The sequence below is a fragment of the Amblyomma americanum genome, chromosome 1, assembly GCF_052857255.1.
Source record: "Amblyomma americanum isolate KBUSLIRL-KWMA chromosome 1, ASM5285725v1, whole genome shotgun sequence".
In the NCBI taxonomy this organism is placed as follows: domain Eukaryota; kingdom Metazoa; phylum Arthropoda; class Arachnida; order Ixodida; family Ixodidae; genus Amblyomma; species Amblyomma americanum.
In genome coordinates, this window is record NC_135497.1 from 410,690,249 (window position 1) to 410,710,377 (window position 20,129).

At 45.9% G+C, this 20,129-nt stretch overlaps 1 protein-coding gene across 1 annotated transcript in view; it reads left to right on the forward strand.

Annotated features, from left to right (window-relative positions):
* Cad86C (Cadherin 86C) overlaps positions 1-20,129 on the forward strand; it is a 136,288-nt gene that overhangs the window by 84,912 nt on the left and 31,247 nt on the right. The window contains 8 exon segments of the mRNA XM_077650297.1: positions 7,010-7,155; positions 7,939-7,983; positions 8,428-8,520; positions 10,737-10,820; positions 11,453-11,578; positions 13,334-13,474; positions 15,633-15,711; positions 17,756-17,877. Coding sequence (XP_077506423.1) covers positions 7,010-7,155; positions 7,939-7,983; positions 8,428-8,520; positions 10,737-10,820; positions 11,453-11,578; positions 13,334-13,474; positions 15,633-15,711; positions 17,756-17,877 — 836 coding nt within the window.

The window sequence follows — 20,129 nt, forward strand, 5'->3', positions numbered from 1 at the left end:
TTAAATGCCTGCAACTCGTGTCAATAATTTCGTGCACTAAGCCAGCCAGCGACATCGAAATAAACATGACAAAGGTGTGCACTCTTGTCGATAGGTTGTATGTCAAGGTTCAGCCTTATCTGGACAAATAACAACAAAATTATTTATCATCTTTACTGTGTAATGCGACCGACCGGCAGGAGTTCAAGCAGCGCAGCGAAGAAGTAGACGAAGTGCAGCTTGGTATGTTCCATATACCTGGGGTGAAGAAAGAATAGTGCACAGTCGCCTCACAAAACATGTTCATGACATCAACGGTCTCAGCTCAGCTCAGATTGGCTTTCGTCGTGGATGCTCTATATGGTCCGCGCATGTGGATCTGGGGAGCAGAATCCGGCTCTCGCTACGCAGAAGAGAAGTTTCAGCTTTGGTCACTCTTGATGTAGCAAAAGCCTGTGACAGTGTAGAGCATACTATTTTACTTAACAGACTTGCTCAGTTACATCCTCCAACCTACATTTATGCGTGTATATCTGAATTTCTGAAGGACAGATTCTTTTACTGCGCCGAGGGAACCCTATGTTCAAATACATATTATCAATCAAGAGGTGTGCCGCAAGGATCGGTGCTATCCCCTCTGCTTTTTAATATTTTGGTCAGTGGCATCCCCATTCGTCCTGATATAACCGTTTTTATGTATGCAGATGACATAGCTTTTTTCGCCTCGGCCAGGGATATCCACTCCCTTTACCACATTCTGCAGGGATATTTGGATGCTCTTGGAGCATGGTTGCAGGGTATTAATTTATCCTTGAATGTAGACAAATGCGGAGTTTTGGTATTTCCTCCAGACAGGCCTTTGCACATTTCATTAGTCCATCGCTCTCTCCAGATTTCACAAGTGGAATCCGTAAAATATCTGGGTGTTACTTATCACGCAGCATTCGATTGGAGCCTTCATATAAAGAACAATGCGTTTCAAGGAGAACGCACTCTAGGCCGGCTGACAAGAATCGCAAATAAAAAGTTTGGGATGCGCCACGACACGTTACAGTTACTATACAAAGCCTACATAAGACATATACTTGAATGTGGTTGCATTCTGTTCTCTGGTAGCGCAAGCTACAAGATTCAACCCTTAATCTTACTGGAAAGGCGCGCTCTCCGCCTCTGCCTTGGTCTCCCAAAATCAGTTTCAAATGCCCTGCTTTATCTGGAAGCCCGTATCCCTGACCTAACTTCCCGTTTTCAAATACTCACGGTGCGAACTTTCCTCAGGTCGATGGACCCAGTGACTGATGTCAGTACTCCTATTTTTGTGTCTCAGCCGGCCTTATTCTTTTCTCATCATTGGCCACGGTATCAAATGCCACAAACTATGTTAACTCAGAACCTTTTAACACCGATTGGTGTTGATCTCAGTTCTTTGCAATGGGTTGATGACACGCCGGCAGCAGTGGAATTCCATTTCGACCACATCTTCCCAACTCATGCAAAACACATTCCCGCAAACATTTTAAACGGTATTCTCTCGGATCACATAGAGGAATACCCCCATCATACGGTGCTTGCTACCGATGCCTCCGTCAACTGCCAAAAAGCTGCAGTTGGCATCTTTTCGCAGGATTTGGCATGAAGCTATTCTGTCCGCATCCCAGATTATATTCCTATATTCTTTGCGAAATTTTTTACTCTTGGAATGGCCCTTCGCAAATTTCCATGCCATGTGTCTCATGTTATTATTCTCGCTGATTGTTTGTCGGTGTTAGTCTCCCTTGACACTTCACAAGAAGATTTTTTTGTGCTTTATCCTGCGATTTTTTGTCCCATGCACTTTGAAGGTGGTCCGTTTTGTCTGGGTCCCTGGCCATGCTGGTATTCATTCAAATGAGGTGGCTGATTACTTAGCAAGGTCGGCTCTTGACGGGTCAGTGACACATCCCGTCCCGAATTTCAGCCTGCTGGCGATTTCCAGGTTTCAGCGGTTCCTACATATATCATCCAGGTTACGAGGTCCCTTACTAAATACCACTGACTATCGGCACTTAGCATATAATTGGAACGTCCGTTCGTGTAAATCCAGGCTGTGTGAGGTAACAATGACGCGGTTGCGGTGCAGGATTCCAAGTTTGAATTTATATCTATGCAGGTGTGGGTTGACACCGACGAACCTATGTGACGCATGTGGGAAAGTTGAATCTTTAGACCATTTTCTCTTCTACTGCCCAAGGTTCGCACTTCAGAGAAAGATTTACCTGGAGGTCCCTCTCCCCAGGTTAGGGCTCCCTTTATCTTTGCCAGTATTATTATTGTTTGGTGCGAACGCCAAGGGATTTGCATTGGGTTCTATTTGTGGGTTTCTCCACGATTACATAATTGCAACTGGTAGGTTGATGTGCTAATTCTTTTAAAGTTCTACGAGCTCTTCTCTTTTCACCAAAATGCTGTCTGTTATTTAACTGTCAATATTGTTCTGTTGTTTTTATTCATTGATTTTTCAAAATTCACGATTGGTGCTAAAATTTTGTCGTCATCTTCCATGGAAACTTCTTTGTTTATTCTACTACACCTTGGCCAATCCCCCCGCGTGGGTATGTGCCATATACCTGGGGTGAAGAAGAAGAAGAAGAAGAAGAAGAAGAAGAAGAAGAAGAAGAAGAAGAAGAAGAAGAAGAAGAAGAAGAAGAAGAAGAAGAAGAAGAAGAAGAAGAAGAAGAAGAAGAAGAAGAAGAAGAAGAAGAAGAAGAAGAAGAAGAAGAAGAAGAAGAAGAAGAAGAAGAAGAAGAAGAAGAAGAAGAAGAAGAAGAAGAATTTTCGAGTTCATCATATGTTCATCATGTTCATCATATTAACGGCCTCAGCCCCGCACAGATTGGCTTTCGTCGCGGTTGTTCCGTATGGTCCGCGCATGTGGATCTCGAGAGCCGAATACGACTCTCAATGCGCCAGAGAGAAGTTTCGGCCTTGGTGACGCTTGACGTTGCGAAGGCCTATGACAGCGTGGAGCACACAGTCCTCATTAACAAGCTTGCTCAACTACAACCACCGCATTACCTCTACGCCTGGATTTGTGATTTTCTAAAAGATAGATTTTTCTTCTGTACAGACGGATCTTTTTGTTCTAATACCTATGGTCAATCAAGAGGTGTGCCGCAAGGCTCTGTTCTTTCTCCGCTGCTTTTCAACATATTAGTTCGGGACATCCCCATTCATCCTAACGTTACAGTTTATGTATACGCAGATGATATAGCTTTTTTCGCATCAGCAAATGATATTCATGTGCTCTACGGGTATTTGCAGGCATATCTGAGTGCTCTTGAAGTCTGGTTGGACCAAATCAATTTATCACTTAATGTCAGCAAATGCGGCGTGCTGGTATTTCCACCCGACGCTCCTATGTACATCTCGCTAGCCTACCGCTCCACTCCAATTCCGCAGGTGGAGTCGGTTAAATACCTAGGTGTTACTTATGACCAAAATTTGGACTGGCGACACCATATTAAGAATAATGTTATTAAAGGGGAACGTGCACTGGGCCGTTTGACCCGAGTTGGCAATAAAAAGTTTGGCATGCGTCGTGACACGCTACTGTTGCTCTATAAGGCTTATATGAGACCGATTCTGGAATTTGGTTGCCCCTTGTTCTCTGGTAGCGCGAACTACAAGCTGCAGCCATTAGCTTTACTGGAAAGACGTGCCCTACGGCTATGCCTCGGGCTCCCAAAATCAGCTTCCAACGCTGTCCTTTATCTGGAAGCGCGTATCCCCAACCTCTATTCCCGCTTCCAACTTCTAACAGTGCGTACTTTCCTCAAGTCTTTTGACCCGGCCCCAGGTGTTAGTATTCCAATTTTTGTATCCCAACCACACCTTTTTTTGACTAATCACTGGCCACGTTATCAGCTTCCGCAAGTTAGGTTCACGCAGAATCTGTTAGCTCCGCTTCAGGTTGATCTGATCTCCTTGCAACGAGTTGCTGACACGCAGGCTGATCCCGTCTTCTATTACGACTTTATTTTCCCGTCCCATGCGAAGCATATGCCCGCACATACCCTAAATGGTCTTCTTTCTGAACACCTACACAATTTTCCACATCATACTGTTCTCTCCACTGATGCCTCCGGCAGCTGTGAGAAGGCGGCGATTGGCATATATTCGCAGGATCTAGATTGGAGCTACTCCGTTCGTATCCCTGATTATACTCCTATATTCTTCGCAGAGTTTTTGGCCATTGGTTTGGCTCTTCTCAAAATTCCCAGACATGTCGCACGGGTTCTTATTCTCACAGACTGCCTTTCAGTTATTGTCTCTCTCCAAAATTCGGAAAAATCTTTCTTGTCTCGTTCACTTAGGTTTTTTGTTCCGAGCACAGTGCGCGAGATCCGTTTGGTCTGGGTACCTGGGCATTCAGGCGTCTATTTTAACGAGGTGGCTGATTTATTGGCAAGGTCAGCTCTCAGCGCACCTGTAATATATCCCGTCCCTCACCTCATTCTGTTAGCAGCTTCACGTTTCCAGCGGTTCCAACATATTTCAGCCACTTTGAGTGATCCGTTGCTGAATGCCGTGGACTTTCAACACCTAAAGTACCCATGGAATATCCGGTGGTGTACGTCAAGGCTTTGTGAAGTGTCCATGACGCTCCTGCGATGTAGAATCCCTCACTTAAACTTGTACTTATGCAGGTGCGGGTTCGCTGCGACAAACCTTTGTGTATCATGTGGGCAAGTTGAATCAATCGATCATTTTCTCCTCTCTTGCCGGCGGTTCGCGGTTCAGAGAAAGCAATATCTGGAGGTTCCTCTTTCGAGACTAGGACTGCCTCTGTCTCTTACAGTTCTTCTATCGTTCGGTGCGAGTGCCAAGGGATTCCCGTTAAGCAGTGTATGCGGCTACCTTCACGATTACATAAGTGCAACTAATCGATTATCTTGTTAGCTATACACAAAACTCTTTCGCATGTCCAAAAAAGGCTAGATTGATTCTATTCCGGATGACTCATACCTCTTGAATTCATTTTATTTTTCCCAATTTTTTTTTTATCTTGATTCAGTCTTCTGACGTTTCCTTCCCCGCGCAAATGCTTCATTGGCATTCTACCCTATACCTTGGCCAATCCCCCCCACGTGGGTATGTGCCATATTACTTGAGGAGAAGAAGAAGAAGAAGAATTTTCGAGTGACGCCTGTGAGTGTGTCTGTCGCGTCGCCGTCCGACCAACGCCAACCGACCTGCGCTTCGTAAGAACACCTTTACACTTGGTGAATGTGTCTCGATTCCCGTCCCGGTCCTCATCCTGGAACTTCGAATCGGGACGCTTATCGTCCCCGCAACCATGCCGGAATGTCCGAGCGAACCATAGTAGCCCATCCCTGCCACTGTCCTCTGTTCCGGGGTGCAGCGCCAGCGTGACCCTTCTCCATTTAGTGGCACCGACGACGAGGACGTCGACGATTGGCTGGCCTCCTACGAGCGCGTCAGCACTTACAATCGGTGAGACGATTCCGTTAAACTAAGGGACGTCCTCTTCTACCTCACGGACGTTGCCAACCTCTGGTTTCGCAACCATGAGGCCGATCTTCCCACCTGGTCCTCCTTTAAGGCGAGCTTCGCCGACGTTTTCGGCCGCCCCGCCGTCCGGAAACTCCGCGCCGAGCAACGTCTTCATCCTCGAGCTCAGTTCCCGGCCGAGACACTCACTAGTTATATCGAAGATATCGTTGACTTGTGCAAGCGTGTCAACCCGTCCACAACGGAAACTGGTAAAGTCAACCACATCCTTGAAGGGATCGCCGATGACGCTTTTCAGATGGTCTTGGCGAAGAACCCCAGCTCCGTCGCTACCATCATTCAGCTGTACCAAAGCTACGACGAACTCCGAAAGCAACGCGCGTCTACGCGGCAGTCCGGCGCCGTTATTAATTTCTTCAGGTGCAATAGAAAATATTGGGCGTTAAACATATATCTCCGTTTCTGTTTCCTTTTTTTCTGCCAGTAACGCACTTTGCAGAAGCGTTTTGCCATTTCAGTCTTTTTTTTTTCATTGTACAGAATGTGCATGCAAAGCATCCATTTCTCGCATTCACGACCCCTTATTATGGCTCGTTACAATGCGCTACAGGAACCTGTATGAAAGACCGGAACTCTAACGTTGGTGTCTGTTAAATCTATACGCATGGGGTACATTTTTTTTTCTGCTTCCTCAAAGAATCTGGGAGAAGACAAGCGATTTCCGCAAGTCAAAGTATGATAACTTCTTCGCTGAATACTAGAAAGCCCGTGGCTCCCTGACGCTTATTGGGTCGCATTTCACAACTTACAGCATGCATTATATTGAAGGCAATGGCCACCACGAAACAGCCCTGCGCGTCAAGTATGCAATTACGGAGTTAGACAGTGGTTTTCGCGCATAATTCCTGGGATACGAAAGTTCATACGGTCCACCTCGGGCGCTGGTATACCGGTTTGCGAGAAGGTGCTGAATTCGTCGGACGTGTGCTGTCAAGGGTCTTTACGCTTGGGGAGGATGCACGCTATCATTATGCTCGCAAGCTGAACGTGCCGTTTTTTCCCGTACGTGCCGCCAGTTGCCAAAGCGCATTCTAGGTGGCTAATTTATCGTTGTCTGGACACAATAGAAATTTGCCCAGAAGCTTCCGGAAAGCCGGTATCGGTTAAGGCCCGGAAACATTTGAAAATTTTTGAATACCATAAACAAAGAAAGCTGATCTTTTGTTTTCAAAAATAAACGCCGCAAAAAAAAACCCTTCCTATTTTGCTTCAAAAGAAATTCCAAAAATTCTCTTTATTTTTGTAATCATAGTCGCAGCACAGAGAGATCGCTAGAGGCTCAGCGATAACTGGGAATATGACGGAAACGATAAAGCACAAAAGTGCCATTTGGCTACAAGCCAGGCTTCTTTCGTTCATTGTTTGATGTGTCTGCTATGTGCCACCAGCATATATGTGGCTATTTTTTCGCTCACGGAGACGTTTACTCTTCCTGTGCCACCCTTCCACATGTGCGCAGGCACAATCGTGTACAGGCTAAAAGGGTCCGACGCCGACTCGGATGTGCTCACGTTCGGCGCCCAAGATGCCGTGGGCAAGGCTCTGTTCCAGTTCCGGTCTGTCCAGTTCAGCCAGGCGGACGTGATCCTCAAGAAAGCACTTACGGTACGCAGTGCAGCGTCCTTTCTTTTTCCCTGTCGGGTTTTGAGCAAACCGTACTTTCATCTTTCGCTTTGATTTCGTCTCTGCATGCGTCATACCACAGTGAGTCACAGTCTGCAATCATATGCCACCTCAGAGCACAAAAAGTTGCATTATACTTATACTAGGGGTCAGGAACAGAAACATTTATCAGCGCCAGCTATTAGCGTGACGTCAGTTGGAACCTGGTCGTCCAAAGCTACACGAGATGACGTCAGTATCACGTGACCGACGAGCGCCGACGTTGACGCGTGCACTCATAGATACGTTCACAACAGCGTCCTCGCCATTCTTTCACTCGATAAAGATGCGGCTGATCCTTGTTGACTGACAATGCATGGAACGCCTGCTTGAGGCTCCAAACGCGAGTACCACGAGAATCCGTTAAAACTATGAGCTAGACGAGATGCAGACATAATTAGCGCTGGAATTCGCAGCATCTTTAGAGGAAAGTTTGGTATTATTGTTTTGCGGAACGCAATCTGGTATTCACGTACGGCATGTCGGCAAACAGTGCTCACTGGTGAGAATGTCTTGCATTTCTGTTTGCTAAACCTTGTGATTGATATGTGCAAAGAAGACCGCAACATAGCGAAATATCTCAACGCGAAAAAGTTACGCGTATGCTATGTGCATGAAAGGCGTGCTACGAACAAATGGGATTTCTCATAAAATATTGAGAAATGTGTTCGTTGCCAGGCGAACTTTAATTCTACTGTGCTATTCCCACTTTACCTCATAATGCAGGAGGAAGAATACACGATACAGGTATTCGTCACAGATGGTGTCGAGGTGAGTAGTGCTGCTTGTTCACTGGTCATCTAAATCTGGCAGAAAGTACCTCTCAAAGTAGAACTCAACTATAGATCAACCACAAGTAAAGCACTTAGCATTATAAGTGGTTATGTCGGTGATTAACAATCATGTTACACGTGACTTGTTATACTGAGCAGTAGTTCACTAGTGCCCAATATTCGTAACGCTTATTGAACCGCAAGATTGGGCGGAAAAGCATGGCAGTAGTATCGCTCGGCTGCTCTATACCCCTCATTTTTCATACCAACCACACTCAGTTCCAAATTATTCGCGTCAATAGAAACTCACTCATCTTTAAGCAATAAATATGCCTATGAATTGCTCATCAGTCTGCTTTCCGCGAAACTGCTGAAGCGGGGGTTATTCTTAGTAGTTTAATGTGCCATTTTAAATGCCGCTTTCCATTGTTCGCGATTGCAGACAACCGAAGTAGAATCGACAATCATTGTGACCAATGGGACCGGACTTCCCCATCCTTTTGTGGACTACAGCACACTCCTGCGAGTTCCAGAGGTGAGCCAATGCCATGGAGCACTCGTATTCAATTCACAACTCTCGGTCTACACTTGTGTGCCTCGCTCATTGAGAGATGCAGCGATCATATGTGCTAGAATCGGGGCTTCCTCTAGGCCCAGGTAATGCTATCATCCTCTTAAGTTCACACCTTTACTCACCGCCCTGACCGGGTGATTCAGGCGATGCCAGGGGCTGTGTATTCGCGGTTACGCGGAATAGAGCGAACAATGGAGCAAAAACAATCGTTCGGCTTCTATACATAATTCTTATAATTCGACTTGTTCGTTACTATATTAAGCTTCTAACGCAATGCATCGCTTACCTTACTGAGCTCTGCGTGGTTCTCGACACACATACTTCATAGAGGGCTCACAAGTGCAGTGCACCGAGTGATTTTCGGTACCCTGCTTTGTGAATGCTGGTGCGTGAGGCATGACGTCACGCGCCAGCGTTGACTTGGCATTTTTAAGCAGATAAGCGCACCTGAGTACATTGAAAAGGACCAAGAAAAGTTGAACGGATTCACTAGAATCAATGAAAGTCGCTGGATTCCGCTGGAGATTGATTCTGATTGCCAATAACTGTGCTCTGGACCCTACATAGGTTAGATTATTTCCCTCATTCATTCTCTGACATTGATCTTCTAAAACTAGTATTTTAACCTGGCTTTTAGCTAGACCACAGATACAGTGACTGCCTACCATCTTGCCTGTCATTGCTGACCGGTAAGCCGGCGGTGCAGGCGAAGAGAAGTATTCGCAGCACGTGTGGTCTTTATCGTCGTTCGGTATTTTTATTAGCGAACCGTGTGACGCTACTCTGCATGAAGAGCCCTGTAAGCCAAACTTGATGACCGTTTTCCTCGTAGTTAAGGTGATTGTCTACCGAAATCTTAATAACTGAGACGAAAGAAGATTGAATGCTTGTGAAACGCACAACAAACGTTCAGGGCAGCCGCGCCCTAACCAAGGCGCGAGAATTTTGCCTTCTGCAAAAGTGCGCCAACGACGTCACCTGGCTTTTGTTTCAAAACATGTAGAAGTTTTATACCAAGCAGAATATGGAGTTCAGATACATACTGTCTAGACGACCCTCAACGGGAAGTCACGTACTACCTCGTGGCTACTACCCCAAGATAACTTGTTGTCAGGCTAGTTCGGAACTTCTGTCATATAACAGGTCACAGGGCAAGTGCAAATACAAGCTTGCCTCCTTTAACTGCACTGTTTCGAAAACGCATGCCTGTCAATACATAACTGCAACATTTTGGAGCGCCCTGAGCGCACGACTTTTTTTTCTTACATTTACATGGCCTCAAATGGAACACAACACAAAGAAACACAATCTTGCTCCGCAGCGTATCGTTTCAACCGCAGTCATGAGGCCAACTGGCTGGGACTAAGCTCGACCAGCTATCAACTTCGCTACCTTCTTTCCTGGAACAGGACTGCAGCACTACACGGCATGTCTGTGTGCAGTTTTCTACGTCTAGGTCAGGAGATATACGCGATGAGGTTGAAATTAGCAATGAAATCATCAACCGAGGTAGAAATAACCTAGTTCTTGTAGACAAAGAACTGTATATCACAGAATTTCTCCGAATAATACGCAATAATAATCCTGGGCATGTAGAAGAGGGAAGGTTTTCAAAACACCGCATTAAAAAATATTCGTCCTGCAAACAGCCCGGGACTGGAATAAGCTGCTCATTCACGCCGCATGCGAAGAGCCGCGATGTATTCAACCTTTTTCTTGGGTTATTGCATTAGCCGTTTATATATGTTATTAACGTATTCTTTCTATGGACAAAGATTTATTGTACGCAATTTTTTTTGCGGAGGCTGCGGTTGTGGCCAGAATACATGTAACTAACCCACGCCTATCTTGATACTGAATTGGACTGATAATATATTAAATGAATGAATGGATGAATGAATGATGTCGTTGTGGAAAGAGTATGTTTCGATATTTGCAAGGATAGCGGCAGCCGACTGAGCCGAAGCGTAGCAAAGGAGAAAGAGGTCGTCGGCCTCGTCTTCCTTCTACTCGTGGCATTCGTGGCATAGGGAGCTTTCATTGCCTGCTGCCCGTTGCAAAATAAATTTTTAAAAATGAATATTGTGACTTCCTAGGGGTGTCGCACATTCCATTCTAGCGCTGTTTGTGATGACCACTGAATGTAAGCCTTCGTTTGACTCTTCATTTTGTTTCAGAACACCAAGGTCAACAGCAGCATCGGATACGTGACAGCGAGGGAGAGGGAGAACAGCAACTTGCCGGTGACCTTTGAACTCAGGGTGCGTCGCCCTGTTTTGTTTTATGTCTGTGGTAAATGAGGTTGCTTCAGTAAGGCATACAACGTAAAAAAGTTGAGCATAAAGATGAAACAAAGTTTGATATTTGGCTTTCATGTCATCATCACCTTCGCACTTATCAACGTGTCGTCAAAAGTTGAAAGCAAAATACAGTCAAATTCAGACACCCATGACTTTATCCTCACTACTAAAAATCTTTATTTGTGCAGACTATGGCTCTTTGTCCACGTCCTTGATGTCCAAGGACATAAATGTATACCTGAAATGATTAGTCCATACAGCCGCCGTTCTTGCTGTCACGCAGTCACCGAGACAGTACGCGCACGTCTATTAATATCGAGGCTTTAAATTTATATCGGTCCGGCGGCATGCAACCGCGTACACGATCCAAGAGCAACAATACAATAAAAACTGTTTCCTACAAAAGATCTTTAGCCTGGTGTGATGGCTAATCGAAAGAAATATCTTTATTACGATTTCCCTTCATGACAGGCTTTATTCGCTTGCTGTCCCACTTATTTATGCTCCAGTCGTCTTTACGACCCATCTTTTTCCTCTTTTGCCTTCCACACTAGGAGACAAGGGTGACAACTGACGTCCTTCCCTTCACGCAGGGTTCCGACAAGTTCAAGATTCGCTACGAATTTGGGCCACGTGGCACAAGCAAAGCAGTGATCCAACTAATCGAGCTTCTAGACTACGAAACCCGCAAGGTATATGAGCTGGACGTCCTCGCACTGGTAAGGCTACCCTTCTTTGTTCCTCTCTCTTTCGCTACCCCTGACTGTATCGCTGAGGCCACTCTGCCCAGACTATTTGCTGAGTGGTACCGGCGTAACATGACCCAGAGGTGGGAAGAAAAAGAAAGAAGAAGAGTTTTTCAATTTTATTTCACTCTTTAGTAATGCAACTTGCTGAAGATATTTCATATTTGAGCCGTTGGGGAAATATGAAAATTTGTCACAACCCTGTGCATAAAAAGCATATTAAAAGGCAAATGTTATTAGAGGATAACTTTGCTGCACAAGGGTAGATGAAAATGAGTGATTACTCCTTTATTTGGATCATAACTTCGGTCAGAACTTTTATCACATTCTAAATAAAGCGCCCGAAACACTGAAGATGTTTGCCGCACCATTCTCGCCAGTTGATAGCACTTGCGCGTGTGCACACTTTCGTGGACCGCGCCAACGGCAAGGAAGCGCCACCTATCACGAGATTTTTCACGGTGTCATATCATGCGCTTTGTTTGGAGGAGCTTATCGGGATGGAAAAGGCGCCGTAATTCTCACTCTGGCTGGGCACCTGAACCGGGCTCCGAGGAGGGTGATAAGGGAGTGAAATGGGAGACAGAGAAAGGAGTGCCGGTACATACCCCACAAGGTCTAGGGAAGTTGCCTCAAGCTCATCTCGCTACGTGGGCCGCATTGACTAACTTTTGTCTCCCACGGGGCAGTAGCCGCAAAAGAAGAGAAGAGGGTGAATCGGAGAGGGCAGCACACCCCTCATGCATCTTCGGGTGTAGCGAATGTCAAACGGTGACTAAATTCTGTGGTACTAATTTCAAGTCATGAAGCGCAAATAATGCTGTCCTTGCTCAGTGCAAACCAAAAAAAGACTCATCCGCAACGTTACAGCCCCACGCAAGCTTCACTGTTTGTATTTTGTATCTTCCGAAACCTTTCATTAAGTTAGCGAAGCTCGACAACATGTTTTCGGCTGAGCCATTGGAATGATGAAGACACATTTATTGATGCAATTCGCGATACAAATTAGCACAGTAACAGCTCGCCTCTGCCAGTACAGTAAACATGAGTATCTGTCTTTTCTCAAATAAGGATGGTAAGTGATTTTAGTGACGACAACTCGTTACCGGCAATGGGAAATTTTACGTCAGAATAGCAGTGCAACAGCCACTGACTGCGGTTTGAACATTCCAAGCACTAGGTATGGGTCCACATCCTTGTGCCCCTCTCAGCGACATTGACAATGTCAACGTGGGCTCTCAATCCCTACGTTTTATTGTTTTCATTTAAGCCTTGCATTTTGCGTCTCTTTTTTCTATATTTCTCGAGAAATGCTCGTTCACCGTCACCAGCACGCTACAGTGAATGTCAAGATTGAAAAGCAATTGTTGCAGTGACGAATAGTAGGTCTTAGCCGTGCGCGTTGAAAGCTAGTTAAAAAATATACGCCTGTCAGTCCAACCGCGAATACAGTTGATTCCTAGCGTTAGCTAGCGCCGATTTGTAGAGGTTTTTTACTCGAACAAGTAGCCAATGTGTGTTACAAGCAGCACAGCGATTTCCTCTAGAACACTGCATCTTCGTTGGTTTGGCATGTAGGTATGGCACATGACGAGACTCGAAAAGTTATCGAGTGGACTGTCAGTAACGTCATCAAGGGCACAAGAATGTCTTGACCGACTACTGCAATTCTTCCATGCCTTTGTGGGAACAGCCTGGAGCAATGCCCCGGGGTGTGTGTATATGCAGAACGCGTGGACGGACGAGCGCTACGACACACGCAACGTGGCCATGCTGTCTCTGGCCGTAGTAGCGCAGGACGTGCCGGACACGCCGCCTCGATTCCACAATGTACCGCCAGTGGTCACCGTCTCGGACTCGGCGCCCCCTGTGGGTAACTTTGCATCATGCGTTTACTGCCGGCACTATTAGAGAGGCTTAAGAGAAAAAAAATTTGCGGTGGTTTAGCTCTGGTTAAACCTGGAGTGACGCGATAGCTACAACTGACCGTGTGGAACTTGGTCACGTGACCAACCACTTGACGATCCACGTGATCAGCCACAGCGCCGCGCCGCCGGCAGCTGCTCCGCACCACGTGACCAACCACGTGACAGCGTAGCGGCGCAGCCACAGCGCTGCAGCGCAGCCACAGGGTGGCGGCTCCGCCACGCTGAAGGCTCGAAATGCTACCGTAATGTAGCTATCGCTACGAAACAAAAACTGCGTCGGTGACACATTTGAGTTACTTAAATGCTCGAAAACACACATGAACGCGGCTAAAGCTTTTTACACCCTGCCCCTATATAACTTCACGTGCTGCGCGTGCATTACGCATTCCGCAAATCGAACACGTGGCCTTTATTAATTTTATTCATTTACAAGCATACTCCCAGCCTCAATGAAAGGCTTTAGGTAGGCATACAAAGCATACATAAGATATATTATTGGGTACAAGAAAAAGTAGGCAGAAAAGCGTAACGAAGCAGCATAAAGACAAGCCAGCATGGTCCCATCAGGGCCTGGAGGAATTTGTCAGGAAATCACAATGCGATGAAACATGCAATATGTGGGTCGACGCGGTTATATATATAATTGGTTTTTTGGGGGAAAGGAAATGACGCAGTATCTGTCTCATATATCGTTGGACACCTGAACCGCGCCGTAAGGGAAGGGATATAGGAGGGAGTGAAAGAAGAAAGGAAGAATAGGTGCCGTAGTGGAGGGCTCCGGAATAATTTCGACCACCTGGGGATCTTTAACGTGCACTGACATCGCACAGCACACGGGCGCCTTAGCGTTTTTCCTCCATAAAAACGCAGCCGCCGCGGTCGGGTTCGAACCCGGGAACTCCGGATCAGTAGTCGAGCGCCCTAACCAGTGAGCCACCGCGGCGGGGCCAGTTGCCAAGTTTCTATCTAGGAAATGCATATTAAATGTTTAGGTGGCGATAGTACGTTCAGAGCCAATAATAAAAGCTTTCTAAGCGCGTTTCCTATTTTCAGACACTATACTGGAATGCACAGTGAGCCTGTAAGTTGATGTAAGAAGAGCGCAGCGACGCCAGCAAACTGTACTCTGAACGTTTGTTGACTTTCAAGGAGAGTCTAGAGCTTGGGTCAGCAAATCGGTCGCCGACTTCTCAAGGCTCCTTGCGATTTGGAATGGTCCGTGATTGAAAGGCGCCTTGCTATCGCATGCTGAGTTATGTCTGCCGATGGTTCAGGCAGGAACAATACCCGAACCCTTCTCACGCATGAACAGAGTTCGGGTTCTCCAGTACTCGCTCCGGTAGTAGATTCTGCCGTAGTGGCAACGAAGCATGACAAAAAATACGGAGAATGCAATCCATATCGGAGACCAAAAGCCTTTGCTTGTTTCTTAGGAGGCCAATAATCTCCGCTGATCTTGAACTGTGCCTTTAAGAACTGATCCTTTGATGTCATTGGCACGGTCTTTCCCACCATCATTATGGCCTCTGTTTTCCTTCAAGCTATCATGTTGTTTTGGCCTGCTATCAAGTCAAACAAGACTGTAATTCGGGCGATGGTGCCTATCCGGCTATGATTAGGTTTCATCGCAGTTATTATTTGCTTGCAAAACTTTCTTTCTTACTCTGATACATACCCGCCGTGATGCCTCCCAAAGAACGCGGAACCAAGTCCCCGCCTCGCCGTTTCCATTTCGATAGGGGCGAAATGCAAAGACGCCCGTGCGCTGTACGATGACTAATCCGGAGCCTTCCACTGAGGCGTCTTAGGTCATGTGCAGCTTTAATACGGTAAAACCTGCATGCCATACTATGCCATGCCATACCACACCATACCATACCACACCACACCACACCATACGATACCATACCATACCATACCATGCCATACCATACCATACCGTACTGTAACGTACCGTACCGTGCAGTATCGTACTGTAGCGTACCGTACCATACATTACCGTACCTTACTGTACCTTACCGTACCGTACTATTATGTGATATATATATTCCTTCTACGCAGCATCAATAATGAAGCAAGCCTCTTTTTTTTTACCTCAGGGTACAAGCGTTCTGAACCTCACAGCCGAAGACGGTGACTACGGCAACCCTAGAAACCTGACGTATCGTCTCGATAAAGGTATTCACAACAAACGTAGAGTTCAGCACTACTAAAATGCGTCGTTTCGGTATGTACAAGGTAAAGTGATCGCTTTGATTGATGCCAGTTGAGTATTTTCCATGCGACAGCGTAAAAAACAGTTATGAAACGTTATCCTCATGTAATCCTCCGCATAAGGGGTAGTTCAACAGTAAACAAAGAAACAAACATACAAATTAAGTAAATATTTATTGAACTGGCAAAAATCTCGTTCATCTATGCTGTATTCGGCGTTTTATGCTTTCTTGGCGCTTTATGAGATCGCGCTGTAATGGACATTTTTCGTTTATCTTGTACTGTGTCTCTCCATGCTAACTAGAGGTATGCAAATTTTTTAAAGTTTAGAATAGCAAATCGAATGTCCTCCTGTTCAATTCGTAGATCGAATAAAAAAAGTGCCTGATCAAGTTTATTTGAACCTAATCAAATGTGGTTTCAAATCTTCGAATACTTTTCTAATAATCGGTGCTAAGGGTTAATAACGCGTGCCGTGATTTTCTTCGACGCCTGTTTTAACACACGGCCCACTCCGACGCTGCGCAATATTCTGCCGTGATCTGTCGGCGCGGGATGGCAGGTCCAGAGCCCATCCATACGAGTAGCGTCGTTCATAATGCTCACACGTGGAATCCAAGTTTTGGCTACGCGGCAGGGCTAAGGCGGGTTCAGCCCCATTTTTAATGCCAGATCTCGGAGGCCATGGCTAACACGTAGTTATCACTCCTCTCAACTACTGAGATGCACTACTAGATTATCCGCTGTGGCATCAGTAGCAAAACGTTATTTTCCTTTAGGTACAATATGACCGCTTATTGTGTATATGCTGACGTTGTGCTGCTTATCCCCTTGTGTAGATCAGTGTTGCGTCTTTCCGCACAGAAAGCTGTAACTCCATACCTTATGGAGCTGTACCGCAGCACCGTCTCTAGCACTTTTTCACATTTATATTTGTTTTGTACGAACGTTCATAAGCACATATTTGTAAAAATATTTGGTTTGTATTCGATTCGGTTTTAGCAACATTATTTGCATTCAATTCGTCTGCAAAGCTACACTTTGTGTTCAATTCTGGTTTGAGTGAACAGAATAGCTGACGGACGCTAACAGTGTTACATGTTATAGCATGCAAAGCTATTTGTTAGGCGCTTACGCCTGGATACAAAAGGTTATGGGAGTGCGAGTGCATGCAGTGAACCGTCACAGTGCAGTATTAGTAAGGCATGGTCCTCTTCATATTTGGGTTGCACTTGGTTAGGATCCCAGTGTCGATGTCGTCGACGACCAGCGCCATTTCTTTTCTATTGACTGCAGGCCCTACCTTAGCTAAAACTCATGTTTACCGGAAGTGAAACTCGCGAAAAAGGTGCCTACGCAGCTATAAAGGCTACCAGCCTATGCTTCACAGCTTAGGTTTATGAGTGCGGCTAAAAGCCCATATTCATTATCATCATCATGTATTAATCATAAAAGGCCCCTAAGTTAGTGTGTTACATAAGGTGTGGAGATCGATAACATGTGTCAGGGCTCAGTATATATGCGAACGAGCAGCAGTTAAAACTTAGAGAATAAAAAGAGAAAACTGAACGAATTTCTATAACTCAAGTACAAAAGAAAAAGAACAATGGTATAATTATGCCAAACAATAACTTGGAATAAAGGAAAGTAAGAAAAACGAAACAAGTAATGTAATCACAATGTTTCCACGACAGTCTGGGGCAACACAAACCACAACTAACATATATGGGAAAAAATTTCTTGATACAGAAAAAAGAAAATCGTTGTATCAATTTTTGAACTGTGCTATAGATATGTACCTGAATTTAAGGATTTAAGGTGCGGAACCTGGTGTTTCCGCGGTGGTTCCGCAAGGTGAATTCTTGCGAAGCCTGCTTTTAAGATTTCGCATAAGTGGGTACAGCTATCATCCTCCAAACTATGTCCGATATTTAACGTGAATGCGTGGCCAACCAGCACTGTGGTGTCATTTATATCAAGTGGCATTTTTTACCCCACCCGGGCGCAGAGAACCCTTGGTCAAGTCACTTCACCGTCAACCCGCAGACCGGCGAAGTGAAGACGACGCGGCCAATATCAGAGCTGGCTGACAAGTACGGAGGCACGGCGGTGTACATTCTCAAAGTCGCGGTACGTCATGTAGCGACATACAGCTCTGCACCCTGAAAGTTTTACAGGGTGAGCTGCTTATGGGATAGCACCAGCCGGGGACACACGCGAAGCTCGTAACACAGTGGCGGCGCCGCTGGTGGACGCACTGAGCGTAATATTACGGGTTTGCGACGGACCCGAGGGACGGCACTGCTGGCGCTCGCGGCGCAGCCGGCGGCGGACTCAGTTCATGGGTTCTGCTAATTCCTCCACTCACAGCCTCGCGCGGTTTAGTAGGTGCCGGCGGCTGCTTCTATGTCAGAGGAGGTATGGCGTAGCGGAAGCTAAACGACGAGGATAGTTCGCAGCGTCAGTTCGCTTCGCCGCATGACCGAAGGTGGGTCTTGCGGCACGGCAGCCCAGCGCGCTCGGATACGGGAGGCCTTGCGAAAGGCTCGACCAGATGCAGTGCTTCGGGCTGTTGAACGAAAGTATTCTCATCGCTAATAAGACCTCGATGTACGCAAATTAAGGCACCTTACCAACTTAATCAAAGCGAATATTTGTTTAAAGCTGCAGAAAGATATTGACACTTTTCAGAAGGATGATAAAAATATTAAAGCACGGAAAAAAGCGAAAATCAAGAAAACAGGCTGGCATTATTGTAACGGCTCCTGTTCTTCAAAAGGCGATGAAAAGGAAGGATGATGCTGAGAAGACTAAGCAAAAAAAGAATCGGTTCTCCGTACTGCCATAAAGCAGAGGAAAGACAGTGCCGCAGCAAAACTGACGCGTACGTGGAAGCCGGTTAAGGAGTAGGGCTACACTGCACACGCACACATCCGCAGGGTAAACAACAGAGGCCCTACGCAGGAATAACGCAGCTTGTGCACGCTACCAAGTATCATGTTTTGGCGCTTTATTGGTGCCGGGAACAGGTAGTGAGATGCAATACGGAATAGTTGGCATTGTAGCGATTTTAGCCAAAAGCCGTCTGGCAGTTACCATGATTCCATCACGGCGCGTATACAGAAAACATAGCCCCGGCGCAGCAAGCCCGCAAGTGGATACTGCGCCGCTTTCATGCATTTTCATGCCGGCGGCATGAACACCCTCTAGAAGCAGATGCTGCTGTAAGAAGTGCCCAGCAAAGATTTCTCAGTAGTGAGCAGTAGCGGTGGGTAAATGCAGATAAGTACAGAATTTATTTTTATTTATTTATTTATTTTCAATACTGCAGGCCCCTTTACGGGGCCTGTCGTGCAGATACCACTAATAGTTATGCCATATCGTAGCACTTAGTACATAAGAGCTCGTATAAACCGCGATTGCCTGAACTCTAGCTCTAAATCTGCCAAGAATTACGGAGGAGGTAATGAAATCTCTCTGACCGGCTGAGTAGTCCATTTTAACAGGTTAGCACAATTAGAGGGTTAAATACTGAAATCCCTTTACCTACGAGAGATCCCTAGGTTGACATCAGAGCTGTTACTTACGGCAGAGCTTCGGATGGGCGTGATGGTATCTAGTCTATAAGCCACTTTTTTGGAAACGGTATTTATCCACGCTACCGCTTTCATGATGAGATCTAATATAACGGTATATCATTCTTAGGACGTCCTTGTAATTTTCTTCCACACGGAGTAAAGTAGCGTGCATCTTGATCAAGCACGGTGCGTTTCCTCTCGAGAACGTTGACTGAGTGCATTATCACTGATGTTTTTTTTTTTTTTGCGCAGTACGCTTTCATTTCTCTCGCTGTTTCTTGTGACGACGACACTACATATAATTTTTGTTACTTTTCTGCCGCTTCACTTCTGCCGAATGCTTCATGACACAAAAAACTTGAACGCCGCTGCTCTCTAGCAAATTGAAGATAAGTTTCTTAATCAACCCTTTTACCGTTGAATTATTTTTGTGGCTCATTGAAAGAGCTAGCGCCGCTGCTAACATGTGATATCGCTCCCTGAGCATCCTTAATGAGTTGAATATTTCAGCGAAATTGTGATGTACGATAGGTGAGACGATAGGTGAGAAGTACGATAGGTGAGACGGCAACTGAATCGCATTTCTCAAAACTGCAGCTCCCCAGCAGGCTCCTAAACAATGGCAACGTATACAAAATAAACTGCTAGCAAATATAATGAAACAGAATCTCAAAAACTTCAAGACACTTTTTCTTTTCGTGACGGTCCGAGGACTTTTATACGCCGATAGCAATGTGCGTGATGCCGACGACTCCTCCCTAGCGGCGCGGGTAATATGGAGTGAAAAAATGACGTGCATCTTTC